Source organism: Engraulis encrasicolus, chromosome 7 (assembly GCF_034702125.1).
Source record: "Engraulis encrasicolus isolate BLACKSEA-1 chromosome 7, IST_EnEncr_1.0, whole genome shotgun sequence".
Taxonomy (NCBI): Eukaryota; Metazoa; Chordata; class Actinopteri; order Clupeiformes; family Engraulidae; genus Engraulis; species Engraulis encrasicolus.
Genome location: NC_085863.1, coordinates 21,332,586 through 21,352,186, shown reverse-complemented (window position 1 = coordinate 21,352,186; position 19,601 = coordinate 21,332,586). Strand labels below are relative to the sequence as shown.

Genomic DNA, 19,601 nt, shown 5'->3' with positions numbered 1-19,601 from the left:
GGGCATTAGTTGTGTGGTGTAGCACCTATAACATCTGTTGATAAAAAAGTAATTGACCCAGTAGTAGTAAGGCACCTGGCTTCTCCAACACATGCGCCCATCTGTGAGAAAGAGCCCTCCTGTCTGTCTCTGTCTACTCTCAGACGCCAGGTCTGGGTCAGTAACATTCCTCATGAATCATATTGTCTGAAACTGGTGGTTTGAAGGTACATGTGAAAAATGAAAAAAGATTGTAGCATGCATAGGTTCCTTATTGTGTATTAATGTGTAATAATAAAGAACCTATGCATGGTGCGACCTTTTCCTCATTTTTCAGTTTTACAATACTTTGGTCAGCACTCTCTAAAGAAGAAAAACTTGTTGGGTGAAGCCTGCTCCAACCTTTATGCACTTTGAAGGTAAATGTGCAATTGGATCAAAGCCTGACAATGTCTAATGTGCATTCTGTTGGTGTTGGCGCTCTTTGTTTTTTACAGATTGACGAACAGATCGAGAGCATGTTCAACTCCAAGAAGAGGGTGAAGGACCTGTCGGCCCCCGGAGGAAGCGGGGGCTCCGCGGCGGCCCAGCAGGCTGCTGCTGCGGCTGCCAACCTGGGCAGCCTGACGGGTCTGGCCATGCCCTCTGCCGGAAACATCCAGAAGCTGGAGATCGCCAAGAGGCTGGCGCTCAGGATCAACGCCCAGAAAAACCTGGGGGCGGAAGCTCAGGTAGAAAGTATTAGATTAGTTCTCTTCAACCTTTTTTTCTCTCCCAGACAAGCACATCCCTCACCCACCCGAAATTCTACATATATCCACCTTATTAGGCCCCCTTTCCACACACACTCACACACACATTTCAATGTTTATTGTGCTCTCACAGCATTTCTGGTTTGCTAGTTCTGGTTAGGCTGCCCATAGACCTTCTGAATGATTTAGCTTTAGCAACTGCTAGGGAAAAATGAATGGTGCCACCCTTGTAACCATTTTAAGGTGGATGTGCACTAAAGGAATTACGCAAACAAACTGAAAAGATTTATGTCAACAAACTTCAAATGTAAACGGCATACACATCAGCGTCTGAATCGCTCTTTTTTTCCCCATTTGATATATTTTGGGGAGCTTTCACAGCCGGCACAACACAGCTACTCTGTAGATTGAGGGTGTGAAACACTTGTCCTTTTGCATATTATCCCTCACACTGCCACCTGTCCTCAACACATGTCCTGTTTCCTCCCAACACCCAGTTCTGTAAATGAAAGCAGCAGTAACCTCACCAAAGGCTTCCAATATGATGAAGAAAGATGCAATGTCACCGATGCAATTAAGTGGAATCAACGCCTGTCTCCTAAACGTGCCTGACTTGCCCATTGAATTCCATTAATTCTCCTAGTCGCCTAAAGGGGCATGGCCGCTGTAGGATGGCAGCTAAGAGCATTGAGTCATATTGACTCCGGAAGAGACTCCTTATGAATGTATCCTCTCTGGCCTGACCATCCATTCGCACAATAATTAGCTAGCCCAAATACAAGCTCAGGACTAGAAAGAGTGTGTGGTAGACTTTTTCCAGCCCTTGTATCTCAATCACAATGCATCTCATTCCATTTCACGACGTAATGTTACACTAAAGCAAAGAAAGCTCCCGCACACTGTTCACATTTGCATGGTTTACTGCAACCTTTCGGAATACTGACCCTCTTCAAGCAATTCCTGCGGCGTGATGCTACACTAAAAACTATACATCAACATTTAAAGTCCAACTTCCGATAAAACACAGTTTTACTCACTCGGACGGTCACCCCAAGTTAAACTCGCATGCAAGGCTCTCATAGCGTGCGTCACCTCGTCTGGCTGTGTTTCCCGGTGTTTCCCAATTGACATAAACTATGCAGAGAAACGAGCGAATCACGAAAGCCTTTCTGTGTTGAGTCACATTGAAAGAAGGCGTTGCCCACAAAGGTTTATGTCGACCCATTTTTCTAAAAACAAATAATTTTTTTCTGCTTGTTTTCAAAACAAGCAACGCCTGGTGGCCCCAAACCTAGCTTAGCTTAGCTATCAGCTGGTTGCTACTCTCAGATACACACAGAGCACAAAGCCTCATACATACAGCATGCCCACTCTGGTTGCTCCATGCCTGCAGTTCGCCCAGGGGTCGCTGTCGAAAGAGCAAAGCCCTGAATGGAGCCTCCGCTGGCGCCCCTATAGTGCAGTACTACCCAGGGAAGTGGCGAGTCTTTTTCCCATTACAATCTTTGTGAGAGCAGGGGGAGTGAGCCAATCAGAGACAGATTTCCACAAGAAACCCGGAAGACCCTCTCGTTTCTTCACTAGCCACCTTGCTAGCTTGCAAAAATGGTGTGAAACAAAGCAACCAAAATGTTTTTTAAAACGGGACCAACGTGTAACACATTCAATAACAATGGGGAACACAGCAATATTAATGAAATGACGTTGAGATGACCTCTTTAAACCATCTGCATGAGATTGGGGCTAATATTTAGGCTCCATTAATTCCAATGACAACATGCCTTATTCTCCTGCACCATGCGTTGTATGATGATGTGCTGTATGAATGCTACTGTTATGGCTATTATTCCATTTCGTCATTTCGCAGGACGTGATGCCATAGGACACCAACGCCATCCTGTGGGGAAGCACCATGATTGCACCCTCTCAACTGAGAATTTTATTTTGGCCTCTTACAGACAAGGAGAAGCTATGATGTGTTTAAACACAGAGTGCATCGGGAATATGGAATAATTGACAAAACAAAACATCAAAACGACATCGAAATTGGAATGTTATTATAGATTAACTTGAGGGCAGTGTTTCCATTAATTCCAATCGGGGGTGGGGTGTGTGTGTGTGTGGGGGGGGGTTGGGGTAATGGTTAGGGAGGTGGTCTTCAGATCAGATAGGGTTGAAGTTTCAAATTAAACTGTTCTCTCGCCACCTGATGCAACTGGCCACCATTGCCATCTTGTGGAGCGGCACCATGATCGCACCATTTTTTATTTGGCATCTTACAGACTAGGAGAAACTAGGAGTATTTCAAACACCGAGAACTGTAGGCTAATGATAAAACAATACATCAAGAACTTAGCGCCAGTATTCTGATTCAGGGCTCTAAATTGACACCTGTTAATCGGCCAAATGCTGGTGGAAACTCAGGTTATCTAGTAGAATAGAAAACTTACCACTGCCAAGTGTAATTGTTTTTATGTCTTGCTCTCGCCCATCACACAGGACGTGATGCAGCAGGCCACCAATGCCATCCTGCGCGGTGGCACCATGATCGCGCCGTCCGTGTCAGCAAAGACCATCGCGGAGCAGCTGGCAGAGAAGATCAACGCCAAGTTGAACTACACGCCCGTGGAGAAACTGGAAGAGGAGAGGCAGGCGGCCGAGCAGGCCGAGAGCATCACACGCTACGAGGAGGAGCTGGAGATCAACGACTTCCCTCAGGTAGAGAGAGAGAGGCACGCACGCACGCACGCACGCACAGACAGACAGACAGACAGACAGACAGACAGACAGACAGACAGACAGACAGACAGACAGACAGACAGACAGACAGACAGACAGACAGACAGACAGACGAGGAGCTGGAGATCAACGACTTCCCTCAGGTAGAGAGAGACACACTCACACACGCACCACCTGATACGAGAAGGATCTGGATCAAGGTCTATATATTTTGAAATTACAGAAATGTGTTGTTAATTCCCTGTTGTCGTCGTGTCCCCCAACCCACCCCCTGTCTCATTCTGTCCTTCATAGACGGCGAGGTGGAAGGTGACGTCCAAAGAGGCTCTGCAGAGGATCGGGGAGTATTCGGAGGCCGCCATCACCATCAGAGGCACATACTTCCCCCCTGGAAAGGAGCCTAAGGAGGGAGAGCGCAAGATCTACCTGGCCATCGAGAGTGAGTCCTATTATAAATGTTTTTTTTGTTTATAAACACGATGTTGTGAGGAGGGGCAAGACACTGGCAGCCAACCACGTGAGCTAATTTTTTGACGGACAGCGGTTTCCAACAATGAGAAGTTCAGTTGTGCTCTGCCAGGATCGCGTAGCCAGGGGCAAACAACATTTAGAACCCATCTATAAACATCCAGATTTAGGGGCATTCATATTGATTACTTGTGATGTAGTCCGGGCCTGGGCTACGATTTTCTAACTTACTTAGCAACTAACGACTCAGGTGCGACAAAACTGTTTCTGGAACACTTCGTTCGGACTTACAAAGTCCCAATGTTTACAAGTAATGTAGTTAGTCGTTCGTCCAGTGCTGAAGCGAACGACTCAAGTGTCGCTGCAAAAACGAAGTAGGGGCTGTTCGTCAGTACTACTGTCGGATTTGGAACGAATAGCATGGTTAGCTAGTTCACCTTTGTTTTGGGAAGCACGTCACTCTTGCTCGTGGTTTTGGGGGGGGTTCAGGCAGAGTTCAAGCAACATCAATCGATTACTGCCACCAAGTGCATAAGCCTCTGACCCATACTACACCAAATGTCTAGTCATGTTACAAACAGGGCTGAAAAAAACACACCAACACGGTGTTCAAATATGGAAAAAATATTGTCCAAATATAGTAGGAAATTCCATATTCCACAATCGTGCTTCACAAGCTCCGATCAATCAAAGCGGCGCCAATAAAAGAACCCTGTTTGATTACCATCAAGATTTGAACCCACACCAAAAGCAGCATCTCGCATGAATGCAAAATATTTAACCACTCGCCCATCTCCACACATGACGGAATTAATAGTATATTTCGATTAAACTCCAATAACAATAAGCATAGGCTACATGATGGAAATAGGCTACATGTAGTTGTCATAAATGCGTTGTTCACTAATTAAAAAAGGCCACCAGTGTGCGGTGACCCTTCTCATTTTCCTTGCATTGTAGGCTATGTCTTAGTCTACAAGAACTCAAAACTACATCATAGAGCTACAACAAGTTCAAAAATTGACATTATGCCTGTTGGAATAGTGCGTAATGGAAAGGCACTCGGAAAGGCAAGTGTGATGACAAGAACTGGACATTTCTTCGTCTTAGTTCTTATTCCATAGTATTCATATACTTCTTTTCTTTTCAATTCTACTATTGTAATACAAGCCTGTCACAAACAGCCGGCCAATAGACTACTGTTAAAACAAATGTTTCAGCAGTGAGCACACTCCAATAGCGCCATGGCCCATGGCGCACGAAGTGTCCGTCATGTAGTGCAGTCAGGGGGATCAGAAAACAACACAGCGCATCGTGTCCTTATTTCTCTCTGTGTGTAAATTGGGCCATCGTTTTGTGTCTTTGTAAAATGCAGGTGAAAAGCAGTTAGTTACTTGGCCTTAATGTGACTGCGTGTGTGGCTGCGAGGCAAAGACTCTCAGATGCCACAGTTCCACACGCGCGCACAACAGCACGCGTGGATCGGCCACTTTACGCACACAGAGAGAGGGTGAATAAACGGTTGCGCAGAGGAATAGGCACATGCGCTTAATGTATCTTACTGAGGGAATCGAAATCTTGTCACAGACACTGAAAACGTGCTTCGCGCTTACCATTCACCGCCCATTGCTCTTCAGTCATTGATGGCGATAGTGATGTGTAGGCCGACATTTGGTTACTCCATTTAATGGGGTTGATTTTGGGGATATGATTGTGTTGACAGGTCTTTTCCGACGTTGAAGGACTTTGAATGTGCCATGTTTACAGACATTGACGGCCCCTTTCATAGGACTACTACTTCATCCATCCTTCTATCCCTTCCTGTGCGTCTTTATGTAGGCTACAACGGCAATAATGACAGTTCCACCTTAGCTCACGTTGCGCGTAAAGTCGTGCAGACTGGAAAATTACATGAACATCCTGATGTGTTTTATTAATTCTCAAGCGTAATTTCAGTTATCATTTCATGCAGTATTTACTGTCCAATATGCGTGGCCATTGGCCATGACCTGTTGAAAGTGTTGCGTTGCCTATGAGCGTGAAAATGACTTCACTTGCCGTTCTGGAAAAAAATATGTTATGGGTGGTTATTATATGCAAGGCTACTTTATTCACAGTGGATTGAACTCACGCCACTTATAAGGAAACGTTAAACGTGTATGATATTCCGACATTTTAACCACTCACCCACCAACTGTGCTTCCAAATTAGTGGTAGGTTATACAATATTAATCCAAACATTAGGCCTATACAAAACCTAAGTAAAAAATAATGCATGATGGATTGTAATGTCGCATTTGATAACTGCAGTTGAAGGGGTGAATTCGGGGACATGATTGTGTTGACAATGATTTGTGGACTTTAGATAGAGATGTAATTACTGCATTTGACAGGCACTGTGGTAGCATCACTGCTTTGCGATAAATTCACCCGAGCTGAGGCGAGACACTCCGAGCATTTCCGACAACTTCATCGTGTGTCTGAACTTACTTGGTTGGAATTTCATCTGACTTACATCTTACCTACATCGGACCACGTTGGTCTGAGGGTTTCGAGAAATCATAATTGTTGGTTAGTTGTTGTGTCGGACTTTGTTCGGACTTATTTGGTCCGAAGGCTAATTTTGGTCGGATTCGAGAAACCTACCCCTGATTTCCTCTTTTTTTGGAAGAGGAGGTTTTTTTAAATACATTTCCATAGTAAAGAAATGAATGTTGGTTCATGAGAAAAACTGAGAGGAACCAATGTTTTATGTAAAACACTTTGCACATCACCTCGTTTCAAATATTTTTCTTGTCTAGTACCTGTGTTTCTTGTTGTTGTGTTTTGCTTTTCACCTTCTTTAATACTGATCTCTTTCTCCCCCCGTCGGGCAGGTGCCAGTGAGCTGGCCGTACAGAAAGCTAAAGCGGAGATCACAAGGTTGATTAAAGAAGAGCTTATTCGTCTGGTAAGAATTTTTGTACACTTTCATATTATATAAATATATTCAACAAATGTGCATTCTGTTCTGTTCCATTATATTATATGGTAGACTTTCTGTATCTAAACTTGTATCTAAGATTACATGAAACAATCCTATGACTGTCCATGTCCATTTAGTAGAAAGTAGTAGAGTAGAGTATAATTTATTGATCCCGAGGGAAATTAAGGTGGCAAGTAGCATACACACATACATACATACATACATACATACATACATACATACATACATACATACATACAGAAGAAGACACATGGACATTACACACAACATTGCACATATATTCACAAATATTCACCATACATATATTCACAAGGTCAGATTTAATAACATGGTGAAAAATGGAAAATAACTATTTATACTATTCATTGTTTTTTTTTTTTGCTCCCCAACAGCAAAACTCCTACCAGCCAACCAGCAAAGGCAGATACAAGGTTCTCTAGTGGGCGAGCGCTGCGAGAAGACGATGGGAACAAGCTGTCTTTTCTGCTGTTTTATTCAGTGTACATTTTTAGAATTTGGATTCATACGATTCCTACAGTACTTCTCTAGCCGACTTCGTGTGTTTTATTGAAGATTAAATCTAATTTGATGTCCATGTTTTTTGCCATACAGTCTTATTGTTTCTGCTACGATTTGGGATGTGAATTAGGTTTGTCATTTAGAATGCAAAAGGCATTTATGAAAATGCAGTTTGTTCAAAACTCATCTGACAACAACGATCAAGGAATACAAAAAATGAATGTTGGTTGTCTGTGTTGTTCCATGTGAAATTTTGTTTCTTCTTTTTTTCTCGCTTTTTTATTTTATTTTTCCTGGTTTGACCTTTTATGCCAATTTTACATGCTCAATGTCAGTCCGTCAACACCTTCATCAAATAAATTGAATATGCTTTGGGATATTGTTTGCACATGTTTTGTTCTACCTTTCACACAAATGGGAACATGTAAGACACACCACATGACTACTTCAGTAGCCTAGCGTTGTTGCGGTTTGACTGTTTAAATGCTCTTTTTTAAAAAACACGTCTTAAACTGTACGCCAACTTTGCTTTTGTGTTTTTCCCCATATCATTTCACCACAATTCTGTCGATGGATGAGTGTCTTTAACATAGAAACTGCAGATGAATGAAATGCAAGGAGAGGGCTAGGGAAAAAAAGATTATTTTGAGTCCTTATCCTGAATGTGTTCCGCATTCTTTAAATATTTATAGCAAAGAACACTGCAGCCCTAATGAATCATATATATTTTATCCATGCATAAAGCATCAACTGACAGCGCACACTCCATCCCCTAGTCCCACTAGGACCAATTTCGAATGAGATCTTCTTTTACTTTGTGCTTTTACGAATAACGACATCTGGTTCAATATTTCGATTTGTTGGGAAAGCGTTCATCTGAATCTCAAGTAAAAGTATAGCATTATGATCTGTTGCTTGCTTGAGTCGTTGCAGCTATTCCCCTCCGGAAGAATGCGCATGCTCGGTCATTCCCCCAGATTATTAATTTTTAATGGAGGTAGCTTCCATTCTCTCCCAAACCTGTCTCGAACGGGCGAGCGCCACGACAAAATAGATTCATTTGCAGTATATTGTTAACAGTGTGTTCTACAGCATAAACTGGAAATTATTTGTTGCCATTCTACCGGTAAAATGAATCCTGTGTGTATTTGAAGGATGGAAGATCTATCGCGCTCTCCCTTAACCCTTTGCATCCCATGAGTCTGAGACAATCGAGGTACAGTAAATGTTACAATTTCTCCGAAAATGTTGCTTTGAAAATGTTGCACAGAACGCTAAAACGTTACAATGTATCCGCAGCGGTTTAGATGCATGTCAACTGTGCTGTTCGATGTGGCGCTTGTGAACTCTAGCTTTCGATACCGTTTTACTCTTAAAACAAAAGGCTGCTGGTTTTAAAGCCAACTACAGGGAAAGCACATAATCATACGTTTCATTTACTTTCATGCGGTTCTTGCTTTTGCTATTTGTGGTCAACTGCGAATGGATCCCTAGCCTACCCAGGGCTCCATAACTCGGTCTATCGCTCTGCATTATTTCGGTAAGAGTCTGCAGGACACCATGTACACACACAGCTAGACTCTATGCTTGCATTTGACAGTAGCCTACGATAAGGCAATGTCCAGTTTGATCAATGGCAGTTCGTTCTTGAAAGACACCGTTGCATCCGACAACGAGCTCTGAAAACTGGGCGTCGAGGAGAAGAAATCAACGGTGGTGTACCAGGAGGAGGCCTATGCTACTTTTGTTAGTTGTTGTGGCTTACTTTCACTACCTGTGTTTTTAGATTACTTAACGTGGCCGGTGGTTTACATTAAGTGTGCGAGATGCAGTGCAACCATCTTGGGATCTCATGTTTCCTTTCAAATAAATGTTAGTAGCCTAGTGTGCTGCTTGTTGGTCTGTTTCACATGAGAAAATATCCTAGGTGAAGAAAGCAAGCTAGAAACTTTACCAAAATATTGCTCAAGTTAGGCCTACCTGTAGGCCTATCACCATCCTCACATTCATTGGGGCAATTACCAAAATAATGACAACACTCCATTTAGAGATTAAATACAGCTGGTAACTAAAATCTATTCAGTACTGTACTGTACAGTATTGCACAGTACTGTACAATGTTGTAGGCCTAACATCAAGTGGCCTATCATGATGCCATCAGATTGAGACCCATATGATGTTTCTAAGATTTTCGATAAGCCAATAGGAATGATATTTGAAGTCTACACTCTCCAGTTCAGCTTACCACAGTGTTGGTGTGTTTTGTTTTGTTTTTTGTTTTCCTCCAGTTAAAGATGATGCGCCGAGTGCCCGGTGCGGGCAGCGAGTACTGCATGAGTGGCAGGCCGTCATGCCTGGCTGAGGACAGCTGCCACCTGGGCAGCCACTTTGACCTGTGCTCCACACAGGCCAGCAAGTTCTACCCCTCCATCCCGCCGCCGGGTCAGCTGTCCCTGTCCCCACTCTCATCCTGCCAGAACACCCTCAAGCCCTTACCCCTGCCCTGCCAGCGCCAACAGCAGCAGCAGCAGCAGCAACAGCAGCAGCAGGAGCACCATGGTGGCGATACACACCCCCAGCCCATGGGCATCAAGAACAATGACAAGCCCGAGGACTCGCAGAAAAAGAAAAAGACACCCGGCACGGGGCGCTCGGGCAAACGGGGCCGCCCGGCGGGCACGACCAAAGCGGCGGGCTACAGGACGAGCACGGGCAGGCCGCTGGGCACCACCAAAGCGGCGGGCTTCAAAACCAGCCCCGGCAGGCCCATTGGCACCACCAGGGCCGCGGGCTACAAGGTGAGCCCAGGGCGACCGCCCGGCAGCATTAAGAACCTGTCGCGGCTCACCAAGCTGGGCTACGGCGGAGGCGCTGGCAGCACCTGCAGCTCCGCAGCCTTCCCCTACACCTCCCCCGGCGGCATGCAGAAGAGGCCGCCCTGCGAACCCGTGGCCAAAGAGAAGGAACCAAACGAGTGACACTGACTGACGCTTGACAAAACAGACTGATTCCACACACATACACAGACACGTATACGTATACTTGTATTTTTATCTGGTGCTTGTGATAAAAAAAAGGCTAAAAGGTGCATGTTTTTTTCTTGTCAAATATAGGGTGTGTGTTTATACTTTTATCAGAACTCTGTGTTATGTAAATACTTGCGTATCAAACAAAGCGATTTGGTATCCAACTTTCTTTTTCTTGATATTAATGTTTACTTTTTTTATTTGCTACTTCGTTACTTTCATTGGTACGACAAACTCTGTATTCATGAGGTGGTCCTCTACTCTTCATTGCTGAGTATGGACAGTGCTTTTCTGGGGTATAATGTATGTTTTCAGTGAGATTGGGGGCCAGAGTCACTGACTTTTGTGTGCAAAAGCTCATATATTACAATCAGTGTCTGGATGACTTATTTTGTCACAAAATCCACAACCTCAAGAACACAAGGGTAGGAAACAGACTACTTTAACTGTCCTCAGATGTGTACTTGTTCAAAACTCATGTCGTAATTTGAGATTTATTTGTTGAAAGCACTTTTAAAGGAAACCTGTGTTTTGAGATACAGTGTAGGGATTACACTAATTTGGTGGTTAAGTACCCTGTCAATGACATATACAGTATAAATGATAGGCATCATGTCGGGATTGTGCTTGAACTGTGCATATGTGTCTGTCATGCTTGTTTCGACTTAACTTCAGAGGAATGTGCTATAACAAATGAAGCTGTTGGTGTACATGTCCATATATAGGATGACACATTAACAAATCATCAGTCCAAAAGAATGGAAGTGGGAGGGGCCTAGCCTCTGTATGTGTAGTTAATATTCTGTATTGCTTCAGACCCTATTCAATTGTATACTAAGTATACACAGTGGTTAAGTTGGCTTTGATATTGAGTGGAAGCTATTCTTTACTCACAGCAGTCAATACATTTAATTCTTGTATTACTGTACTTTAAATACTGTAGCAGAAAGTGTTGTCCTGCTGAGAAGTGGTAAAGCCAGGACTCCAGCCCAATTTACATTCTGGTTTCAGAAACATATTTCCAGAAACTATCGTGTTCACATCTAAACTTTGAAAAAAAAAGACAGGCTATTGATGAGCAATTATAGCCACTCTTTTAATAGCTGAACAGGGCCTGTAGCATCAAGTCTAAAAAGGGTGTGGAAATCACTCAATAAAAAGGAATCCATTTTAGGCCCATTTAGTTCCCTGCTTTCAGGGTTGTTTTTATCCGTTTGTAGTTCGTCCCTCCAACTATTCCGCTCACAGGAACATTTTTACATGGTTACATTTCACGACGTTACATAGACTCAAGACAGTAGACAGTACACAGTAGGCATATGACATATCTAGTACTATGATGTTAACTGACTTAATGACAACTGGTGACGATACTGTGCATTGTGAATAAATGGTCATTACTTTTCATTTCCATTTGGACTATTTACTTTTCATATTCCGTTCAAATCTGTTTGTACAAATTGGTGATGAAAACAAAGTAGAAAGCTGTTTGTCCCATATGAATTGTATCTAATTGTCATTAAAACAAAGGTAGGGCCTATATCTTCACATCAAACTTTGTGTAAACAAACAAGACGAATGAATAGTTTTGTTATTTATTGTGTACTGTTTTACAGGTTTTCAAGTAAACATTTTAGTCACCCTGTGCTCATAGCTCCCAAAGGCCTGTTGGTTGTATCACATGAATGTTGTGGTTGCTTGAGATTATTACTCATGGTAATTAAAGTATATTAAAAATGTATGGGCTCTAACTACTACAAGATTTTTTCACACGATCTTAAAAGGTCAACATAGGAAATGACAACAACTCATGCAAGTAAACCACATAATTATTGAACTGTAAAGTAGCAAAGGTTTTCTGTAGACGTTTGAAGTGGTCAAATAAGTTTGCATTGGACATGCATATGTACATTTTTATACATTCCTAAGGCCATGTAACACATTTTAAGATCATGACTGTTTTCAAGTTATTCCAGTATGTGTATCCTTAACCAAAGAATTTCACTTGCTGCCAGCCGTAAGCTTGCTATACACAAATCGTCATTTTCATGTAAGCTTATGTGGGTTTGTGTTTAGGAAAAAAGTTTCCTCATCAAACGGAGAAATAATTTGTTTATGTTATATTGTTATATATTTGTTCATATTAATTTTAAATGTCCGCATTTGTCAGTAATATTACAAAAAAAATCTAAACACTGCAGATGCTTTATAGCCACGTTCTTGATTGATGAAAATGCTCAAAGTGTATTATTATTATCATTATTATTATTATATCATGGTTTGCTTTTTTGAGACCTGTGTCCCTGGTAATGTACATTATGTATATACACTCTGAGTGTTCTCCCTTTTAAAGGTTTGACTGTATAATATCAAGTGTTTTGTCTCTCACTGGCATCTTACAGTGTTGGTTTGCTGTGCTTCTTATGTAATATTCCTCTTGCGTTTATTTACACCATGCTCTTTTTGACTGAAATTTTATATTTCACTTGATTTATTTTCCACTTTTAGAGTTGTGAAATTGACTGTCATACTGTGAGCCCTATACCTGCCTGTCACATCGTAACACCGCCAGAAGCAGGATATACTGTATTTCACCAGTTTTTCCATGTTACTTATAGATTGCTTTCTGTATCTTGTCAGCTTAGGCAATGCAATGAGTGTTTGCCAAGCAATTGACAGGTGTTCACAATTGTAAGAAATGGATTGGATTTTATATATACGTACATTTTAAAAAATAATGCCCATGAAAGACAAGTGGTATAAGGGAAAAGGTTTCCTTGTTTGTCCATTGCCCATGTGCATGTTAGATGACTGTTGATGAAGGTGTGTAATAAAGTTTGACTTTATCTCATTTGGAGTAGCCTTTATTAAATTAACTTCACTACATCATTGTCCTCTTATATATTAGCAGGCTCTCTGTACAAAAGTCTATGTTAGTTGGAAAAATTGGTGTGTCATGAAAAACGTGGCCTATTTACAGTAAGACTGTGATGTCAACAGACTAGATCTAGATCCACCCAATAGGACATTTCATGTTGTTGTTGTTGTTGTTGTTTTTAAATAGGTACAATATTCTCCTTGGGAAAGTGGGGATGGGAGGAGTTTTCCCCTTTGGGACCCATGGATCTTAGTTGGTGCACCACCAATGACACTCTAGAGATGCACGGGATCCAAGATCCAGTTCCGGATCCGGCAGGATAATAGGGTTTTTCACAGGATCCGGATCCGGCAGGGTCTTAAGCAGTGGATCATCCGGTATCCGGCAGTTACCTAAAAATCAGGGTCTGGTGCTAGCCTCGCGAGCCATCCTACGTACTTCCGCCAAAGGATTGGCTCCACTACTGTCGTCTGGCCGTGCTTCTCTGTGGAGTGCCTGGAGCAGTAGAATTTTGATCGCAACGCCCCCCCAGAAAACAGCAAATAAGCGAATACGCCCCCCACGTGGGGGGCGAAAGGGGGAGGACGCTTGTGACAATGACGTACACATCTGCACCAGAGCCATTGGTCTGCGCTATGTTGTTGTTGAGTAACTGCCAGCGATTGGGTGAGAGGTGTCTAATAATTTCAAACCATAACTGAGTGCAAACTTCCTGCTTCCTACAATCGCTTCAGAGCAAACAAATGCCAGACCATGAATACGAAATGAAATGGTAGTATTATGGGATGGTCAGGACCAGGCTAGTCTGGTGCATCTAGCCTAGGTTTTTCAGTCAGTCTTTCACAACCCCAATTTCTGCATGGAGTGAAAGCCCTTTGGAAGCGGCCAGTGCAGGCAGTGTGGCAGTAAGCCAATGAATCTAAAAAATAGTGTGAGCCAACGTAATAAAAAGGGCCCACGTGTGCGAATAGGCTATGTGTTTCAACCCTTTCGTAGGATCCGGTATCCGGTTCCGGATCCGGAAGGATCCTAAAAATCAGGATCCGGTGCATCTCTATTACACTCACAATTTATTTTTATTCTATATACTTTAGGCTGTGCTAATAATTAGACAGAAGTCCTGCTGATATTAAACCATCAATCAGCTAAGTATCTGTTCATTTCAGACATTAAATTCTGAAATTATTTTGTAGGCTGTTGCCAAACATAGACTCTGTTTAGGTTTTCCAGCAGGTAGTAGAGAGAGTAGAGTAGAGAAACTTTATTGATCCCCAGGGGGAAATTCAGGTGTCAAGTAGCTACATAAAAACAAACACAGACACACACAGACACACAGACACACACACATATGAAGAGGTTCCAGATCTGGGCCAGCTCTGGCATCTCAGGCAGTCCAATCCCCAATAATGATGTCCTTCTTAGTGTCCTTCTGTATACTGTTAAACAGTTGAATGGCCCAAGGGACAAAGGACCTCCTTAGCCTGTCTGTCCTGCAGGTGAAAGCACGGAGTCTGTGACTGAGGTGGCGACACGCACATCAAGTAGAACTAGAGCTAACCCTTCGATTTGCAGAAGAAGAATGCTGGCTGAACCGGAAGACTCTTCACTGACATTCGGTGCCACAGACCTGTATTAACCTAGACTGGCAATGCCCCTCGAAATGTTCGGATTTCTCAGAGCCTCAGAATCGTAGTCCGCCATCTTAGTGGAGACTCCCGTAATTACGTAATGACGTCATGCACCGATGGGTTTTTAAAAAATATATATTTTTTGCAACACTGGTTCACTAGTTAAGTTGGACCAGGCCATGTGTAACGTCTTTAGAACAATAGCTCTAGTATAAATTAATGTTCTAGAAAAGTCTCGCTCTCAAGTGGCTCGTTATTTTCACAGCTGCAATGTGCTGTGCCGTGTTGTTGCTAGGTTACCTTCAGCGTCCTTGGGGGGGGGGTTATTAATAATAGCACAGTTACCGGTAGCTTCACTGAAAACGTACGGCTTATTTAAGAAATATACATACCAATATACACAATTGTCATTACATCTGAGTTAAGTACATAAAATAAGCTTTACACACGTAAGCATGGCCGATTCAGTGTCACAAATATCCACAAACCTGCATAAGCGGCAACGAAAACAGTCGGCTTCGGGGTTGCCAGATAACACTGATTATTTTCGTCCATTTTTACCCACAGACCGCCTTCCTCAACGGCCCCGATTGGGCGGGAAACCGCCCTATCTGGCAAGACCGCTCAGCTTCAGGCTCTCTAATAAAACGTTTGGAGGTAGTGAGGGTTATTTCATTATTGGAGTGAGAATTTAGACGTTACGACTTGTCAAAATCTTACAAAAAATGATTGAAACCCACTTTGATAACGTTGTAATCACCGTTTGAAATCGTATGCATTCCTATGGCACACAGCTGCGATGTTCTCCACTAGGCGGGGCTACGTCTATGGGAGGAGCCCACAGGGCGCGAAAAAGGCAAAGATGGCTGCGCCCAGTCAATCCGAAAAGCTGCCACTGGCTAGAACCGCCCATTGCCAGTCTAGGTTAATACAGGTCTGTGTTCGGTGCTTTCAGATGGTGCTTATGCATTTCGAGTTAGATAGCCCATCGTTGATGAATACACACTACTAAAATGTTTTTACCATCTTGTCAGCTTTTAAAATAACTCGACCATGGGATGTGCACTGAAGACGGTGGAATTTTTATGCGTTTTATCTTTCTCTCTTTTTGTTATTTCAATTTCAGTGAGCACAGGTGAGTCTCAGTGTAGCACAACAGTCAGCTAGCCAGCTGAAATAGCCTATTATACTGTTCATAGCTCAATATGTGTTAACCAGTTGTCGCGGTAGATGCATGAAGACTACGTGTATTTTACAGACAGCCTCTTTTTAAGTTGATAAATGTTGCCTGTTAACACCCCTTCCTTAGATGGAGACGACGTTCCAGAGTTTAAGTTGACAGATGACGCTGACTTGGATGCTCAGCCGATTCCCGAATATGTGACAGAAGAACCACTCGCTCTGTCGCAGAAACAGTACAAGACTGCCGAAATAGCAGACGCGGTGCTGGGAACCGAGCCACATACCAATCCAGCCGACATCGAAGCGCTTACCCCGCACTCTGCTGATCCCTTGTCGGGCTTCACAGTCCCTTGTGATGAAGGGACGTGCGCGCGTGAGAACACCGAGGGTACTGACGCCTCCGACAGCAAGGAGGGTGACGAGCCGCTGACTTTAGAGATGATTCACTCTGACAGTGCAGTCACTGAAGACCAGAATTCTACAGAAACGGCCAAAACATACAAAGTCAACTGTGATAAAAGGAACATCACTGGTATGGTTAATTACACTGTGCATGTCCTCAATGCGTCTCAGGTACGTGAGCCCTTGACAGAAAGAAATGTGCGGTTGTAGCCTAGCCTACTGTGTGTGTTTTTTTTTTTTGCATGATTGCTGCTGTGGTTTTGTGTCCAAAATCAATGCATTCACTGTCTACAACTGTTAAGATGTAGTAATGTTGCAGTAACCTTGAAGTTTCTAGAATGCAGTACTGTACAACACACACTGTAGTGATTTCATCAGTGAGGGATGTCACAAAGATGATAACCCTACTGTAATCAGGTGCATACTGTTTACTTGCACCCTTCTATAGGACCTGATGGATTACCTCAACGTCAGTGGCACCGAGTGCTCCCTGGTGCTGTTCTACACAACCTGGTGTCAGTTCTCTGCCAACCTGGCGCCGCACTTCAATGCCCTACCCCGTGTCTTTCCCATGATGCACTTCTTGGCCCTGGATGCCTCTCAGCATGGCAGGTAGGTTATCATAACTTGAGGTTCTTATGGAACTTAATGGAAAATGCATTTCTTTCTTTTTTTTTCTTTCTTTTGGTCTTTTCAACTTTATTGATGATATGACAGTAGGAGAGTTGGTCAGGAAGTAAATGGGGAGAGAGAGATGGGGAGGGGTTGTCAAATGACCTGGGCCAGAATCGAACCCGGGTCGCCGGCATAGCGGCCTAATGCCCTACCGTTAGAGCCAGGGCAGGGCTGTAATGTGCTTTTCTTTTGGCAATTTTCAAGAAAGATCATGATGTGACGGCTCACGGTTGAGACTGAGAAGGTTGAATCACTAAAATATAGTTAGTGTAGCAGCACCACTTCATGTGGGATCCATTTGGACTGAACATGGGCTAGTGATGGGGTCCCAGCTGGGTGCCAGTGAATTTTGTCCAGGGGTTCCATGTTTGCTCCTTGTGGGCAAGCCTCAATGGGCTGAAGGTGGACCCTATAGTTGAAGGGTAGCTTCAGTCAATTTCAACATGCAGTTGTAATGCTCACACTACCATGGACTTGTCAGTACCTGAGATTTTTTTTTTCAGCCTTTTCCGAGATCCTGGTCATTGTAATGGGGCCAGTGTTTGTTTACATTTCAAAAAAACATCTTGATTTATTCCCAAAAACATCCAAAAGGTTATGCAACATCAACAGACAACTAGCAAACAGCGATACCTTTTGGGAATATATTTGGAGTAGGCCTATGTTAAGATTTTTGATAAATGTAAGCAAAAGCTGCCCCCATTAGAATAGCTCATATCTCGGAAAGGGCTGAGCCAAAAAAAAATGCAGTATCATTAGGTACTGAAAAGTCAAGGGTGGCGTGATATTGAAATGGGAGTCACTGTACGATACCGCTGGACTAAAGGACCAGTCCCCCAGCCCAGCGCTACCGATACTGTATGAGGCTCAGGGAGGGAGGTTTACTAACTTTCCACGCTAACTCTGGCCTGTTAGCCTCTGTTACACTAGGAAGCCATAGATACTCCCATCTGGGTCCCTCGTGGGCTGATTTCTGGGTCCCTGATTTGTATTTGTTTTGTCTAGATGAAGGAGCTTATCAATATTATGTACTCAAACTGTACTACACTAAAGTTAATGGCTGATTCCGGATGCTGCCAGGTGAGTAGGTGGAAGGGAATAGCCAGCGCTCTCCTCTCCTCCATTCTCCTCTGTGACTTGAGGCACTCTGATCATGTTGCCCTGCTCCTTTGGGGTGCCCCCACGACATATTTGATGTGTTAAACAGAGTTGATATTTTGTTGTGTGCTGGTGTAGTGTATCTGTTATCACAATGTCAAAACTAAAAAACACAACTAGAGTAGATTGATAGATTTGTGTGGTGTCTTCCAAACACGTGATTTAATGATTGATAAGGTGAAATGCGTCCCTGGGAGATCTGGCTTGTCTATATCGTGAACCTTAACATTTACTTTTGTATTTTACTCTGCCTTTTTGCAGTCTTTCCACCAGATTTGGGACCGTAGCAGTCCCTAACATACTACTGTTCCAAGGAGTGAAGCCAATGGCCAGGTTTAACCACACAGACCGAACCCTAGAAACACTGACCTCCTTCCTAGTCAACCAAACAGGTACAGCTTTTGGAGAACATGTGTTTTCAGCTCAACATAATGTAACACTTATTAAGTTACTTCAGCTTAGTCCTCCTTGGGTAGTGGGTAATAATACACTGCACGGAGTAATACGATTCACAGTTCACCTTATTTTAACACTATCTCATGAGCATCCTTATATACAGTACAAGGCCACCATTCCATCACATATCTTTTCGCCTTTTGACCATACAGTCCCTTCACATGAACACATCCCAAATTTAACTATATTTATGATTTTGACTAAATTGTATGTTGCTAACTAAATGATATGAGTGCCTCACTAACCTATCATGGGATTTTTTTCTCCCTTCTTCTAGGAATTGAGGCAGAACCGGAGCAGACAGTGACGGAGGAAGATAATGTCGGCCCCCTTCAAAGTGTGCCTGTGAAGAGTATAGACTGGCTGCTTGTGTTTTCAGTGCTGTTCATAATGGGCTTCACGGTGTACGCTGTCTTGCGTACAGACAGTGTCCGATGGCTCATCCCAGGCCAAGACCATGACCATCAGGACTGACAACTGCGGCTGTTTTGCAAATGTTTTTCATGCTGTTTTAATTTTATTTCTCATCGTGATCGATTTCTTTGGGATGGATTTATTTATTTTTTGGACATTTACAGCTGTGCTGACTCACATTTTGGTCAATAGTTTTTTCCCTTCATTTCTTCCCATTTCTCACGGTTTTAATATTTTGCAAAGTATTTCCTTTAAATTAATAAAAAAAGAAACTTAAAGAAATTGATTGTTGTGTCTTGTTTAAACATCTATTTTGTATTATTATTTTATAATTGTGAG

At 42.9% G+C, this 19,601-nt stretch overlaps 3 protein-coding genes across 4 annotated transcripts in view; all 3 read left to right on the top strand.

Moving 5' to 3' along the window:
• Positions 1–7,820, top strand: part of ddx46 (DEAD (Asp-Glu-Ala-Asp) box polypeptide 46) — a 30,282-nt gene extending 22,462 nt beyond the window's left edge. For both annotated transcript variants that reach the window (XM_063203074.1, XM_063203075.1), the window contains exons 19-23: positions 477–710; positions 3,231–3,449; positions 3,765–3,909; positions 6,815–6,888; positions 7,317–7,820. In XM_063203074.1, coding sequence (XP_063059144.1) covers positions 477–710; positions 3,231–3,449; positions 3,765–3,909; positions 6,815–6,888; positions 7,317–7,364 — 720 coding nt within the window. In that variant the 3' untranslated portion in view covers positions 7,365–7,820. The remainder of the gene's footprint in view (positions 1–476; positions 711–3,230; positions 3,450–3,764; positions 3,910–6,814; positions 6,889–7,316) is intronic.
• Positions 7,821–8,430: 610 nt separating this feature from the next.
• Positions 8,431–13,290, top strand: LOC134452032 (UPF0461 protein C5orf24 homolog). Its single transcript, XM_063202415.1, has 2 exons — positions 8,431–8,659; positions 9,732–13,290. Exon 2 carries the CDS (start codon positions 9,738–9,740, stop codon positions 10,419–10,421), a length of 684 nt encoding a protein of 227 aa, XP_063058485.1. The 5' UTR covers positions 8,431–8,659; positions 9,732–9,737; the 3' UTR covers positions 10,422–13,290.
• Positions 13,291–15,916: 2,626 nt separating this feature from the next.
• Positions 15,917–19,535, top strand: txndc15 (thioredoxin domain containing 15). Its single transcript, XM_063202414.1, has 5 exons — positions 15,917–16,110; positions 16,285–16,730; positions 17,008–17,171; positions 18,654–18,784; positions 19,126–19,535. Exons 1-5 carry the CDS (start codon positions 16,029–16,031, stop codon positions 19,320–19,322), a joined length of 1,020 nt encoding a protein of 339 aa, XP_063058484.1. The 5' UTR covers positions 15,917–16,028; the 3' UTR covers positions 19,323–19,535.
• Positions 19,536–19,601: the final 66 nt, after the last annotated feature.

What these genes read in the sequence shown, in the direction of transcription:
- LOC134452032 (XM_063202415.1), top strand. Translation starts at nt 9,738, where the DNA reads ATGATGCGCCGAGTGCCCGGTGCGGGCAGCGAGTACTGCATGAGTGGC.
- txndc15 (XM_063202414.1), top strand. Translation starts at nt 16,029, where the DNA reads ATGGGATGTGCACTGAAGACGGTGGAATTTTTATGCGTTTTATCTTTC. An exon ending in ATGTCCTCAATGCGTCTCAG is followed by an intron (nt 16,731 to 17,007) that starts GTACGTGAGCCC and finishes ACCCTTCTATAG; the next exon opens with GACCTGATGGATTACCTCAA. An exon ending in CTTCCTAGTCAACCAAACAG is followed by an intron (nt 18,785 to 19,125) that starts GTACAGCTTTTG and finishes CCCTTCTTCTAG; the next exon opens with GAATTGAGGCAGAACCGGAG.